Below are 15866 nucleotides of genomic sequence, written 5' to 3' on the forward strand. Positions count from 1 at the left end.
AGCAGCGGTCATCAGACACAAGAGAACCTGCAGTCTGTATAGATCAAGCAGCGGTCATCAGACACAAGAGAACCTGCAGTCCGTATAGATCAAGCAGCGGTCATCAGACTGATGCTTCCCTAACCTCGTCTCCACCTCTTAGGGGGAGAATTTTAATTTTCCCGGTCTCGTATGACCAAGTAGTGATATATATAATGGCCTATCTTAAAATGGGTTTTGTGCCCCCTTATTTTTTTATTTTTTTTTTTGTTTGTTTTTAATTTCACTTTCTAGAGGTTGAAATTCTTTATTCTCTCTTTACACCCTCCAAATAAGTGTTTTTGGCTATAAGTGAACTGAAGCTGATAGGATAAAGAGCAGTGCATGATTCAGCATGATTCAGTTAGAGCAGGTCATTTTAAGACACTTTTAATTTCACTTCTATTTAAAAATGTGCTTCCTTCTATTGGTATCCTTTGTTGAATACACACATCCTACACTTGTGGGAGCTGCTGCTTATTGGTGCCTGCACACATCTGTCTCTTGTGATTGGCTAACTAGATGTGTTCAGCTATCTGCCAGTATTGCAATGATGTTCCATCAGAAAAGGATAACAGGAGAATGAAGCACATTTGATAATAGAAGAAAATTGGAAAGTTTTCTAAATTTGTAGGTTCTATCCAAATCATGAAAGAAAATTTGTAGGTTTCAAGTCCCTTTAAAAATTCAAGTAGTGTTTATACTAACTCCAGAAAGGCAGGGGCGGTAACCCTACTAGTACATCAATATGCTGTCAGTATTTTTTAAATGTGAAGAAATTAACTTCTAGCTAAGTATAAAATTGTTTTTGTGATAATTAATAAACCAGCAGGTGATTTGTTTCCACTGCCATTTCTAATGGTTATTTGATGCCTTCTGTTCCCAGAATCAGTGAGGTATTTGGTCCGTACACGCAGCCTTCAGATGCAGAATACTGGGATATGTGGACAGGTCTGAGACACAACGATGGGAACCTGGTGGTAGACAGGTGCAGTAACACATCTTGCCTCCTTTATAGGTCATGTACTGCTGTAGAGCTAGAACCTTATTGGCAGTGAGTTGTTTCGCCATTGTAGCGATGCCTAAAGGGACACCTAGAGATTGCAATATAAAATGCAGGATTATGCATAGTAAAACCCGTTTGCAATATTCTTTCATTGTGTATTTCCACTTCTTCACAAACTTAACCCTTTTTACATATCTGCCCTAATAAGTCTCAGCAGAGATTATCACGTAACAAACTGCACAGCAAAGTAACTAATGCTAACAAAATGACAGTGGCTAGCTGAGTCTACTTCTGTAACAGGTCCTGATTGGTTCCTCCAAATATAACTGCTGGGTGGAATTAGGCTATTGAAAAACAATTGCAGCAAGCAAGGTGTTAATGTATTCAGTTGTTTTCACACTTGCCTAGTACGTTAATTGATTAAAGAACAGCAGAAAATATTGTAATTATAAAGTGTTTACTGCCCCTTTTTAATAACTTAAAAATGTATGTACTGTATAATTTAATAGCCATTGTTTTACTGTATTATGAGAGAGAAAATAACTCGGATGGGCAGGAGACCCCAGACATCTGTCCTTGAAATTCAATCACCCCAATGACCACAACACCTCTAGCATAAAGTTCATCAGACCACAGAGTTTACAAGGTTTTTGTTATATGATAGAAATGAACTTGCATAACTATTAGCACCCAAAATATTCCATTTTCAAACTGTGAGAATGAACACATGATTTTCTATCAAATTATTACTTGGCACTGCTTATTTCTATAAGTGGGCTGTACTCTTGGGATGCCAAGGCAAGAGAAACACAGAATGCTGAAGTTTTAACCACACCCTGGTGATAGTTATATTATATGTTGCATAGCACACTGGATTACAAAACAGCAGCATGTCAGTTTAAAGGGACAGTCTAGTCAAAATGTAAAATTCATGATTCAGATAGGACATGCAATTTTAAACAACTTTCCAATTTTAGTTTTATCAGCAAATGTGCTTTGTTCTCTTGGTATTCTTAGTTGAAAGCTAAACCTAAGTATGCTCGTATGCTAATGTCTAAGCCCTTGAAGAGCACCTCTTATCTCATTGCATTTTGACAGTTTTTCACAGTTAGACAGTGCTAGTTCATGTGTGTCATATAGATAACTTTTGTGCTTACTCCTGTGGAGTTATTTATAAGTCAGCACTGATTGGCTAAAATGCAAGTCTGTCAAAAGAACTGAAATAAGGGGGCAGTCTGCAGAGACTTAGACACAAGGTAATCACATAGGTAAAAAGTATATTAATATAACCGTGCTGGTTATGCATAACTGAGGAATTGGTAATAAAGGGGTTATCTATCTTTTTAACAATACTATTTTTCAAGTAGACTGTCCCTTTAAACTTGCGCCTTACAATCTAACTATGCAGATGAGTTTATCTGCTACTAACAAGATCTTGTTTAGTATTTCTCATAAGCTCTTGTGAGGGCTACATATTTTGTGGTGTTCTTTCATCATTACAGTAATTAGTATCGGTATTGTTTCTTCTCCGTCTTGTTTTCCCCACTGGTTATCGCTGTACTATTTGTGCTAGCAATCATCTTACTGATCAGTATATCGTTTACAGAAGATGGTGACTGTCAACCTACAAAATCCTTTCTTTTATATCTTTATTTTATATATCGCTGAAAACTTTACCAAACCCATACAGGATTTCCGCATAAACAAAAGTAACCATGTTCTGCCATAAAAGGGCTTTGACGTTATACCGGTTGTAAGTGTGTTCTGGTATTTCAGTATTTTGCAGTATATAAACCAGCGCAGGAAGCACAGAGACCGATGGGTGGGAGCACTGACGAATGCGACTGTCCCTTGTGAGTATCAGATCATTTTCTTTATTTCAAATAGTGTAAATTTAATTTTATATATATATATATATATTCAGCCACACCCATTGCTAACATAGACAAAGAGCTCAGTGACTTTAAACGTGACAATATCATAAAATTTACAAGAACAGTTCAAGGATCAACTCCTTGATAAACCTAATGGAATTTATATTCTATATCTCCTTTGCATAAACTCAGAAAACATCTTTAATCACTTGATACACAATTTCTGTATAATGTTATTAATTAATAAATGGGTATGACAGGTGTCAACGTTCTTGGCACAGTTGGTGTGTACCCACCCCAAGTTATAAACTGCTTAGCTATCTTCTGAAATGTTTCATAAAATAATATCAAAAGGAAAACATTAATATGTGTATATACACATATTAACACATAAATAAATATATATGTATTCATATATTTTCTTCATAAATGGAAAGAGTCCACAGCTGCATTCATTACTTTTGGGAAATAAGAACCTGGCCACAAGGAGGAGGCAAAGACACCCCAGCCAAATGCGTAAATACTCCTCCCACTTCCCTCATCCCCCAGTCATTCTTTGCCTTTCATCCCAGGAGGTTGGCAGAGAAGTGTCAGAAGTTTATTTTAGTCTCTTATGGAGGGTAGTGCTCTTCGACATGGGACGGGAGTTTTAAGTAATCCTGTCAGTCTCTCAGTGAGGGCTTGGATGAAAGTTAGAGTCCGGAGATGCAGGAAGAGTCTTTCTGCGAAACCATCCCGACTCATTTTAACAACTCCCCAAGTAATCGGCGTTGTCGAACTTCACTTCGCTGCCTGCTTTCTTCTCTCGAGTCCATGGAGGAGGCGAAGCTACTATCCGTCACACTTGAAGGGCCGTGTTCCTGTTCCATGGCATAGATTCCGGTAAGATCGTTTAATTTTACTTCTTTATGATTGGACTGTAACTCATTTGTTCCTGTGAACTCGCATTAAAAATACAGGGTCTTAGTGGGACTCCTTTAGTATCTTGGAATCAAGGATTAATATCTCCTGAGGGGGATTATTGAACAGGGTTTTTTTTAATCATGTTTGTTATGTGATTCAATCTGCTTATGTGTACTGTTATATGGGCTCGTGGCTTTTTGGAACATAACAGCCTTTCGAAATGACGCAACCTTACGGTTGGGCATGCTTTTTTTGGACTGTACGGTTCACCTTGTGACCGGGCGTGTCTACATTCTGGTCTCCCATTTCCGCATTCCTGACTGTGTGGTGACGGAGAATTGTAGTCCGCTGGTGTCTGGTTCATAGGAGGTGGTGAGTGCCCCAGCCATTGTGGGTGTCAGGTGCCGTTTAAATTGTTTTATATATAGTCCATTTTTTGTTGAGGTTGTTCAACTTTCTGATTCAGATTCTTCGTCCTGTGACGAATGTGAATTGGCCCCATTGACTCAGGTCAGTCAGTTATGTTCTTTAGGCCGTCCTAGAGCGCCTTGTTCCTTGGGCTCGGGGATTCAAGGGACTGCTGAGCCATCCACCTCGGGGGGCCCTGTCCTCCAGGAGGCGAGTTCCCTACCGTTTCCTACTGCTACTACACATGCGGGTAACCCAGGTTATGTTTTTTCCTCCTCGGAGGGTGTATTGTTCCCCCAGGAGGTTGTGGCATGTTTTCGCTTTTACATACTTTTGGCGTTTGCTCGTCTACAAAGTCCAGATGTTTATTTGCGATTGTGCTTGTGCCCGATTGCCCCAGGTCTCTCGGCCACGGGAGGGCATGTGCAGTTCCCTGCGGGTGTAACTGTTCCTGAGTGTTGTGCCTTTCGTTACAGGCTGGCTCGCCTTCGTGTCTTACTCAGACACGTTTTTGAGCTGTTTGGGGACCCTATCCTTCTCGGCTATGGGACTCATCAGTCTTCTCCTTCGAATGGCTCACCTCATTAGACATGGGGGGATGACGTAATCTCTTTTAAGTCTTGTTATCGAGATCCTTCTTAGTTTTGTTGGAGGAACAGGATTTCTGTTAGGCTGGTCCTGCGGTTCTTTCTGTTCTTCTTGGGCGTTAACCCTCAGGTTGCCTGTTATTTTATTTTATCCGCTTAGGATGAATTTTCTTTTTCATACTATGTATCCTGCAGGAACTTTCTCTGGGATCGATACTCGCTGTTTGCTTCTATGGAAGTTGTTCGTGACACATTAGTCCCATGTTTGTCTGTTTTTTCCTACTCCCTCTCTAAGGGCAGATTTAACCAGCTAGGCAGTTAGGACCCTGGTTGCAGGCTGGTCCTGCTTGGGTTCAGATCTTCTGTCTCGCGGCTTATTCAGACACGTGGCGCCTATTATAGCTTGCTGGTCAGGTTGGGGTGCCGAGTGCTCTCAATAGTATTTGTTTCTTGTTATTTGTTTTACAAGTTTTAGCTAAGCATTCTCAAGAGGACTTGCAGGTCCGTGCGGCTCTCGGAATTGTTTCAGTCCTTAAATAGCTGTCTCTCTGGTGACTGGGTCAGTGAATTTTGCTGCGTCACTCTCTGTTGCTTCTGATACCCTCGTGGTGAAAAGGTTAGAGGATTTAGCGCCTCTTTTCCACCGGTCGGGGTGGTGTTGCCTTAGGAGGCCTTGGGAATTGTCCTTTTTGGACTTGTTACTTTAGTGGTTCTCTTCTTTATTGAGACCTTCTTATACTTTATCCGTTTCTCCTTGTGGATTGTTCCTTTTTCGGGATATTAGACTGTGAGGTCTTTTTGGGCTCCGGTTAGGGGTCCTTCCCCAGTGTTGGGAATGCTCTGCATCTCCTTCTTGAGATAGAAGAGGTCCTAGTGGTTTTCCACTCATATGGTCCAGGTATTGCCATCCAGGTGGCATCCAAACCCATGTTTTACTGTCCTCTGACTTCGAATATGAGGTGATGTGGAGGCTTGCTGTTGCTCTGTTCGTGTGACTTGTCCTCACTGTTCCCCTTGTGTCTGGAGCTCGTGGCTACTCTGTACTGTAGCTAACCGAGGGTTGCTAGTTCGATCCCTGGCGAGGTCTACTCAGCCTTTCCTCCTTTTGAGGTTGATAAAATGAGCAGCGCCTTGTGTCCCTTATTGGGGATTAGCTGCGATTTTCAAGCACAATCATGTTAATGTTGCTTGGACGCCTGTTAGCTCTAGTGTCCTTTTATGGCCTTGGGAGGCCTTGGCTCTTTGGAGTGTTGGGCTCCTGCAAGGGTGGTCTCTTACCTTTGGGTCAGGACTTGCAAGGGCTTCTTGCTCTTGTTATCCGGGTTATTCTGGATTTTTCCCTGGGAGGACTGTTTTTTTGATATCAGACAAGGGATTTATGTTCCTGGGAGATTGTTTGTTTGTTTGTTTGATCTCAACATTTGTGGGGCCCGGGCTTCCTGTCCTGATCTTCTGGTTGTCGAGGGTTTTACTCAGCGTTTTCTATCTGTGGATCCCGCTGTGGGATGTTACCAAACCTTATGATCCTAGGACTGGGCGGGGGGTTCTAGTTTCCGGGGTACTTGGGCTTAGCCCTCGTTCTGGCTGTTCGGTTTTACAACTTGGCCAGATTTACTGAGAGCCAGGGCTCCTTGGGGCTTGTCTTGTGCCGGACGATACGGTTCCCTTGGGACAGCCAACTAATGTGACCTGATGGTGGGCTTTCCTGCCTAGCAAGCAGAAGGTTTGCGGTTGCGCTCTCTAGTTAGGCTTTCGGACTATCTGTGGGTCAGTGTCCTTGGGGCCTTTTCCTTCTATTTTTTTTTCCCGGCTCTGACGAAGCGGGGTTTGGTTGGGTTGTGGTTTTTTCAGGCCTGGTGCCCTCAGAATGAACCGCCTATTGTACCCTCCCGTTTTTGCATTCAGTGTCCTCTATAGCTTAGGTATTGTTTTCCCAAAAGTAATGAATGCAGCTGTGGACTCTTTCCATTTTTATGAAGAAAAACTTAAATTATGCTTACCCACCCGTATATTTTTGTGGGGCGTCTCTTATTTTTTTTATTATTCTGGCACCTTTTCACCCTGGTATTTCTTCTACTGTTCCTTGTTCCCTTGGCAGAATGACTGGGGGGTGAGGGCAGTGGGAGGAGTATTTAAGCCTTTGGCTGGGGTGTCTTTGCCTCCTCCTGGTGGCCAGGTTCTTAATTCCCAAAAGTAATGAATGCAGCTGTGGACTCTTTCCATCTGAAGAAAAGAAAATTATCAGGTAAGCATAATTTGTTATTTAAATTTGCTGCCCATCACTGCAGTACTTACCCCCTTCTTTGCGCTTAGGTTCTGTGCCGTGTATGACGGCATCAGAACGAGGCTCCCATTGGAGCCTATGGAAGCGTGCTTTCATGAGCGCAATGCTTCGCGAGGTCGTGTTCACATTGCACCTAATTTGTAATACTAGCGCACATTAGCGTGTGCTTGTATTACTCAGTTAAGCGCAAATGTCCCTTTAGAGTAAGCAATATTTTGCGCTCAACTTGTAATCTGACCCATTATGTTTTATATATCATTTACGGAAGGGATGTGGATTCGTCAGTTTAGTTAACATCTGAATGCGTAAGAAGGCGGCTGCTTGCTACTTTTCGGAGATCTTAGTGTGTTGCACTTTCACAACAAGAAAGAGAGTCAATGCCACTAGCGACTGCCTTCTTTCGCAATCGGAAGCTAATGAAACTGCCGAATGCACATAGCTAATTTAGATCAATGTAAAAAGGTGTAATTAACTAAAGTCATATGATGATTATATTAGAATAATTTCCACCCCAGCAGACGCACATATGGCCGAAGTTTTCTGACACTGGGATTGTAAACTAATCCCCTGTATGATCGGTTTAACTACCTGTCTAGTCTGCTACTTACAAGGGCACAGCCATTAAGACTGTATTATATAAAGGTATAAATAGAAAAGTAGATTACTGGGGAAATAAATAGTTACATAATTGTTGTTCCTGTTAGAATCTCAGCATCAAAAATGTATCTGTATTTTGGCAGCCTTAAGATACAGTTAGAGGGACATTAAACCCAATATTTTTCTTTCATGATTCAGATAGAGAATACAATTTTAAACCACATTCCAATTAACTTCTATTATCTAATTTGCTTCATTCTTCAGATATCCTTTGTTTAAGAAATGTGCAATGCACATGGGTGAGCCAGTCACACGAGGCATCTATGTGCAGGCATCAGTCAGCAGCTACTGAGCCTATCTAGATATGTTTTTCAGCAAAGGAAGAGAATGAAGCAAATTAGATAATAGACATAAACTAGAAAGTTGTTCAAAAATTGCATGCTCTTTCTAAATCAGGAAAGAAAAAAACATGTTTCATGTCCCTTTAAGTTAATGTTACTATAACATTTTCTCCTGTTTAATGTGTTCCCCATGATTCATTTTACCTGCTGGATTGTATTTATTTGCAAACTGCTTATTTACCTTTATTTTCTTATTTGAAATAGCTGATTTTGTTTGACAAACTGCCACCTATAATGAAAAGATGAATACAGATGTATTATTTGTAGAAGAGCTATGTAAACAGGAGACCATAGCACTAAACTCCCAATAGGGAGTACTAGGGAGATTTTTATATCTGAAATAGATGGTTGTGCTCACTGAGCCATACAGCTATAATTTAGCTTTTCAATACCTATTAGGCTGTTTGTTTAGACCGAGATGAAAAAACAGTTCTGCTTTACCTACATGCTTAGCCCATTTATATGGGCATGTCCTTGAGAACAATTGGTGATAATTTTAATTATCAAAAATAGCTATTTAAAATATAAAAATAAATATAAATGAACAATTTCTAATACATTTAATACTCTGCATTAGGTATAACAAGTAATTTGGATCCAATTGAAGGGAAACACATTTTAGAGTATATTGTCCATTTATTCTCACCTAATATAACTAATACAATAAATTGTGTGTTTAATGGGATTGTATTATCCCATTAAACACTTTTCTAAAAGGGACAGTACACATTATAAAGAAGAAACCCCTTGTACTGCACTTACTGCTGATTTGTACTTTGCTTAATACTATGCATGTAAATTAAAGGGACCTGAAACCTAAACATTTTCTTTTGTGATTCAGACAGAGCATACAGCTTTTTTTAAAAAAAGGTTCAAATTTACCTCTATTGTCAAATTTGCTTTGTTCTCATGGTATTCTTTGTTAAAAAAAGATACCTAGGTAGGCGTCTGGGGCACTACATGGCAGGAAAAGTGCTGCCATCTAGTGCTCTTGCAAATGAATAACATTCCTGCAAAACTGCTGCCATATAGTGCTCCAGACACGTGCACACTCCTGATAATAGAATATGGAGTGAGGTAGAAAGTTCTACAAAATTGGGGCCAGTCTAGAGAATCCTTTAGATGGGAATGTGAGGTGGTAAAGAGAGGAGGAGAGAATGAGGTCATGAGTAGAGAGAAGGGGATGGGAGGGAGAGTATCTGGAGATGAGGAGGTCATGAGTAGAGAGAAGTGGATGGGAGGGAGAGTATCTGGAGATGAGGAGGTAACGAGAGGAAGAGAGGAGGTCATGAGTAGAGAGAAGGAGATGGGAGGGAGAGTATCTGGAGATGAGGAGGTAACGAGAGGAAGAGAGGAGGTCATGAGTAGAGAGAAGTGGATGGGAGGGAGAGTATCTGGAGATGAGGAGGTAACGAGAGGAAAAGAGGAGGTCATGAGTAGAGAGAAGGAGATGGGAGGGAGAGTATCTGGAGATGAGGAGGTAACAAGAGGAAGAGAGGAGGACATGAGTAGAGAGAAGGGAATGGGAGGGAGAGTATCTGGAGATGAGGAGGTAACGAGAGGAAGAGAGGAGGTCATGAGTAGAGAGAAGGGGATGGGAGGGAGAGTATCTGGAGATGAGGAGGTAACGAGAGGAAGAGAGGAGGTCATGAGTAGAGAGAAGGGGATGGGAGGGAGAGTATCTGGAGATGAGGAGGTAACGAGAGGAAGAGAGGAGGTCATGAGTAGAGAGAAGTTGATAAGAGGGCGAGTATCTGGAGATGAGGACTGAAATATGGGGGGGCAGTATTATTGAAGGGCCTTGTATGTTAGAGTCAGAATTTTGTGTTTAATTAATATCTTAGTTGTCTCTTGTGTTGGAGGTGGCAAATGTTGGAGATGTTTTTAAGGTGGAAATGGCAGGAGTTGGCACAAGACTGGATGAGTGAAAGAGAGATCTGAGTCAAGTGTGACCCAAAGACATCAGACATATGTATTAATTATTAATTGTACCTGCTTTTGCTATTTCTGAAAATTGTTTGTTTCACTCCCTTAAAGTGAAAGTCAATCCTAGCGTTTCTGAAATGCTAGGATTGACTATTGAAACGAATAAAAGGGGACTTTCATTCATGAAGTATAAGATACTTCATGTAGAAAGCTCCTTTATTTGTTTCAATCAATCGCCGTTCTGAGCTGCTAAGGAAGCCCACGGCAGATCACTGTTTTTCTTGAGAGGTGACATTTTCACCTCTTTGCCAATAGCCATGCGGTAAATCCAGCTTGGCGCCCTTAGGAGCCGGATTTACCGCATGGCTATTTGCTAAGAGGTGAAAACGTCACATCTTAGCAAAAAAAAATGTCTGCCGTGGGCTGCCTGAGCAGCTAAGAACAGCGATTGGTTGAAACAAATAAAGGCGCTTTTTACATGAAGTATCTTATACTTCATGCGGTCCCCTTTATTTGTTTCAATAGTCAATCCTAGCGTTTCAGAAACGCTAAGATTGACTTTCACTTTAAGTGAGACTGGAGCACCTCCATCATACCTAGATACCTACGTATGTTTATATACCTGACCGTACTTTGTAATTATCTCACTGGTGAGTATTACCAGGGAGAGCCAAGATAATTAGAAATTATTAGCCAAATTTAAGCAACTTCTATATCTTGGGTTATATCCCTGGGTAATACGTACCAGGCTCCCTGTCTTTTCTAATAGTTTTGGATGGATATTAGTAGGAAGGGGGTGATAGTGCTACCGTTTTAGCATAAAATAGAAAAGTAGTCAAGTTTGTCCATATCCCTTTAGAGGGTTTCACACTAGTAAGTATAACCCAGGCATGTGAGCCACAATATAGGAACTGCTTATATTTTGTTGATAAATTATGTTTCTTTCCAGATTGCTCAGTAGCTGACAGGAACACTCAGTACTATTGGTAGAAAGGTGCACACCTCCACAAGCATGGAAACAAAGCTTATTTATATTCAGGACAAAAACATCAGTTTTTCAAACTATAAAAATAACACAATTTTGCAGGTAACCAAGATATAATGGCTTAAATACAAACAGGTAACAGAAGTGCAGCAAGGAGTCTTCCTTAAATAGGCAATGGCAGTCATATATAACCTTCCTATAACTAATGTGTACACTGACATATAATTGCACTACTCTCTGGGAATAAACTAAAATGACTGTATATGCTACTTTCCCTTCAGTGCATCTGATTTATGGACCCCTGGATCCAGTTAACCCTCACCCCGAGTTCCTGGAACTATACAAGTAAGTAAAAGTCCCATCTGTGTAATATTGTTGGGTTACTGCGCTCACTTTCTAGGGCAAGATCCTTCTATGACAACATGAATAAACGGGCAAATGTGGGAAGAAGGTCTTTAAATAAAGGTACCGCTAGCCGGGACTAGAGCCAGATACGTAGCCTCTCCTGTGTGACTGCACTTGCTGCTGTGATTGGCTCATTTGCCTTGATGGGTTTGCTAGCAGCGTTTAGCCGTAAGCTGGCAGTTCCACATTTACTGATATTGTTCATATTTTACAGAGAGGAAGTTTAATGTCCACATACGCAAATCATTTTATAGTGCAGAAATCTTCTAAAACATTCTCAAGTGCAAATGAAACCTATATTTCTCCAACATAGGTGTGTCCGGTCCACGGCGTCATCCTTACTTGTGGGATATTCTCTTCCCCAACAGGAAATGGCAAAGAGCCCAGCAAAGCTGGTCACATGATCCCTCCTAGGCTCCGCCTTCCCCAGTCATTCTCTTTGCCGTTGCACAGGCAACATCTCCACGGAGATGGCTCAGAGTTTTTTGGTGTTTAAATGTAGTTTTTATTCTTCTATCAAGAGTTTGTTATTTTAAAATAGTGCTGGTATGTACTATTTACTCTGAAACAGAAAAGAGATGAAGATTTCTGTTTGTAAGAGGAAAATGATTTTAGCAACCGTTACTAAAATCGATGGCTGTTTCCACACAGGACTGTTGAGAGGAATTAACTTCAGTTGGGGGAAACAGTGAGCAGACTTTGGCTGCTTGAGGTATGACACATTTCTAACAAGACTTGGTAATGCTGGAAGCTGTCATTTTCCCTATGGGATCCGGTAAGCCATTTTCTTAATTTTCAATATAAGAATAAAAGGGCTTCACAAGGGCTTTAAAGACTGGTAGACATTTTTCTGGGCCAAAACGATTACTTTATAAGCATATTTAATGGTTTATAACTTTGGAGAGTTATTTTAATCTTGGGAATTTTGTTAAAAAAACGGCAGGCACTGTATTGGACACCTTTTTCACTGGGGGCCTTTTCTAGTCATAGGCAGAGCCTCATTTTCGCGCCACTAATGCGCAGTTGTTTTTGAGAAGCAAGGCATGCAGATGCATGTGTGAGGAGCTCAGGTCCACTGAAAAAGCTTATTGAAGGCGTCATTTGGTATCGTATTCCCCTCTGGGCTTGGTTGGGTCTCAGCAAAGCAGATACCAGGGACTGTATAGGGGTTAAATATAAAAACGGCTCCGGTTCCGTTATTTTAAGAGTTAAAGCTTTAAAATTTGGTGTGCAATACTTTTAAGGCTTTATGACACTGTGGTGAAATTTTGGTGAATTTTGAACATTTCCTTCATACTTTTGCGTATATTCAGTAAAAAAGTGTGTTCAGTTTAAAATTTAAAGAGACAGTAACGGTTTTATTTTAAAACGTTTTTTGTGCTTTGTTATCAAGTTTATGCCTATTAACATGTCTGAACTATCAGATAGACGATGTTCTGTATGTTCGGAAGCCAAGGTTCCTCTCCATTTAAATATATGTGATAAATGTGACAAACAAAGTAGGGACAATGATACCACTGATAGTAATGTTGCCCAAAATGATTCCTTAAGTGAGGGGAGTAAGCATGGTACTGCATCATCTCCTTCTATGTCTACACCAGTCTTGCCCACTCAGGAGGTCCCTAGTGCATCTAGTGCGCCAATCCTCCTTACTATGCAACAATTAACGGCTGTAATGGATAATTCTATTAAAAACATTTTAGCCAAAATGCCCACTTATCAGCGAAAGCGCGACTGCTCTGTTTTAGATACTGAAGAGCATGAGGACGCTGATGATAATGGTTCTGTCATGCCCTTACACCAGTCTGAAGGGGCTAGGGAGGTTTTGTCTGAGGGAGAAATTTCAGATTCAGGAAAAATTTCTCAACAAGCTGAACCTGACGTTATTACATTTAAATTTAAATTGGAACATCTCCGCGCTCTGCTTAAGGAGGTGTTATCTACTCTGGATGATTGTGACAATTTGGTCATTCCAGAGAAATTATGTAAGATGGACAGGTTCCTAGAGGTCCCGGTGCCCCCCGAAGCTTTTCCTATACCCAAGCGGGTGGCGGACATTGTAAATAAACAATGGGAAAGGCCCGGCATACCTTTTGTCCCTTCCCCTATATTTAAGAAATTATTTCCTATGGTCGACCCCAGGAAGGACTTATGGCAGACAGTCCCCAAGGTCGAGGGGGCGGTTTCTACTCTAAACAAACGCACCACTATCCCTATAGAAGATAGTTGTGCTTTCAAAGATCCTATGGATAAAAAATTAGAGGGTTTGCTTAAAAAGATGTTTGTTCAGCAAGGTTACCTTCTACAACCAATTTCATGCATTGTTCCTGTCACTACAGCAGCGTGTTTCTGGTTCGAGGAACTAGAAAAGTCGCTCAATCAGGCATCCTCTTATGAGGAGGTTATGGACAGAGTTCAAGCACTTAAGTTGGCTAACTCTTTTACCCTAGACGCCACTTTGCAATTAGCTAGATTAGCGGCGAAAAATTCAGGCTTTGCTATTGTGGCGTGCAGAGCGCTTTGGCTGAAGTCTTGGTCAGCGGATGTGTCCTCCAAGAACAGATTGCTTAACATCCCTTTCAAGGGGAAAACGCTGTTTGGCCCTGACTTGAAAGAGATTATTTCAGACATCACTGGGGGAAAGGGCCACGCCCTTCCTCAGGATAGGTCTTTTAAGGCTAAAAATAAAACAAATTTTCGTCCCTTTCGCAGAAACGGACCGGCCTCAAATTCTACATCCTCTAAGCAAGAGGGTAATTCTTCTCAAACCAAGCCAGCCTGGAGACCGATGCAAGGCTGGAACAAAGGTAAGCAGGCCAAGAAGCCCGCTACCGCTACCAAGACAGCATGAGATGCTGGCCCCCGATCCGGGACCGGATCTGGTGGGGGGCAGACTCTCTCTCTTCGCTCAGGCTTGGGCAAGAGATGTTCAGGATCCTTGGGCGCTAGAAATAGTTTCTCAAGGTTATCTCCTGGAATTCAAGGAACTACCCCCAAGGGGAAGGTTCCACAGGTCTCAATTGTCTTCAGACCAAATAAAAAGACAGGCATTCTTACATTGTGTAGAAGACCTGTTGAAAATGGGAGTGATTCATCCTGTTCCATTAGGAGAACAAGGGATGGGGTTTTACTCCAATCTGTTCATAGTTCCCAAAAAAGAGGGAACTTTCAGGCCAATTTTGGATCTCAAGATCCTAAACAAATTTCTCAAGGTCCCATCGTTCAAGATGGAAACCATTCGGACAATTCTTCCTACCATCCAGGAAGGTCAATTCATGACCACGGTGGATTTAAAGGATGCGTATCTACATATTCCTATCCACAAGGAACATCATCGGTTCCTAAGATTCGCCTTTCTGGACAAGCATTACCAGTTTGTGGCACTTCCATTCGGACTAGCCACTGCTCCAAGAATTTTCACAAAGGTACTAGGGTCCCTTCTAGCGGTGCTAAGGCCAAGGGGCATTGCAGTAGTACCCTACTTGGACGACATACTGATTCAAGCGTCGTCTCTACCACAAGCAAAGGCTCATACGGACATTGTCCTAGCCTTTCTCAGATCTCACGGGTGGAAAGTGAACATAGAAAAAAGTTCTCTATTTCCGTCAACAAGAGTTCCCTTCTTGGGAACAATAATAGACTCCTTGGAAATGAAGATTTTTCTGACAGAAGCCAGAAAATCAAAACTTCTAAGCTCTTGTCAAGTACTTCATTCTGTTCTTCTTCCTTCCATAGCGCAGTGCATGGAAGTAATAGGTTTGATGGTTGCGGCAATGGACATAGTTCCTTTTGCGCGAATTCATCTAAGACCATTACAACTGTGCATGCTCAGACAGTGGAATGGGGATTATACAGATTTGTCCCCGACGATCCAAGTAGATCAGAGGACCAGAGATTCACTCGGTTGGTGGCTCACCCTGGACAACCAGTCCCAAGGGATGAGCTTCAGAAGACCAGAGTGGGTCATTGTAACGACCGACGCCAGCCTGGTGGGCTGGGGCGCGGTCTGGAATCACCTGAAGGCTCAGGGTCTATGGTCTCGGGAAGAATCTCTTCTCCCGATAAACATTCTGGAACTGAGAGCGATATTCAATGCTCTCAAGGCTTGGCCTCAACTAGCAAAGGCCAAATTCATAAGGTTTCAATCAGACAACATGACGACTGTTGCATATATCAACCATCAGGGGGGAACAAGGAGTTCCCTGGCGATGGAAGAAGTGACCAAAGTAATTCAATGGGCGGAGCTTCACTCCTGCCACTTGTCTGCAATCCACATCCCAGGAGTGGAAAATTGGGAAGCGGATTTTCTGAGTCGTCAGACATTTCATCCGGGGGAGTGGGAACTCCATCCGGAAATCTTTGCCCAAATAACTCAATTATGGGGCATTCCAGACATGGATCTGATGGCGTCTCGTCAGAACTTCAAGGTTCCTTGCTACGGGTCCAGATCCAGGGATCCCAAGGCGACTCTA

The 15866-nt window shown here is 41.8% G+C and overlaps 1 protein-coding gene across 2 annotated transcripts in view; it reads left to right on the forward strand.

Moving 5' to 3' along the window:
• MEST (mesoderm specific transcript) overlaps positions 1 to 15866 on the forward strand; it is a 130759-nt gene that overhangs the window by 93863 nt on the left and 21030 nt on the right. For both annotated transcript variants that reach the window (XM_053716385.1, XM_053716384.1), the window contains exons 9-11: positions 905 to 1006; positions 2801 to 2877; positions 11271 to 11334. In XM_053716385.1, the coding sequence (XP_053572360.1) occupies positions 905 to 1006; positions 2801 to 2877; positions 11271 to 11334 (243 nt within the window). The remainder of the gene's footprint in view (positions 1 to 904; positions 1007 to 2800; positions 2878 to 11270; positions 11335 to 15866) is intronic.

This window comes from Bombina bombina, chromosome 6 (assembly GCF_027579735.1).
Source record: "Bombina bombina isolate aBomBom1 chromosome 6, aBomBom1.pri, whole genome shotgun sequence".
Classification (NCBI taxonomy): Eukaryota; Metazoa; Chordata; class Amphibia; order Anura; family Bombinatoridae; genus Bombina; species Bombina bombina.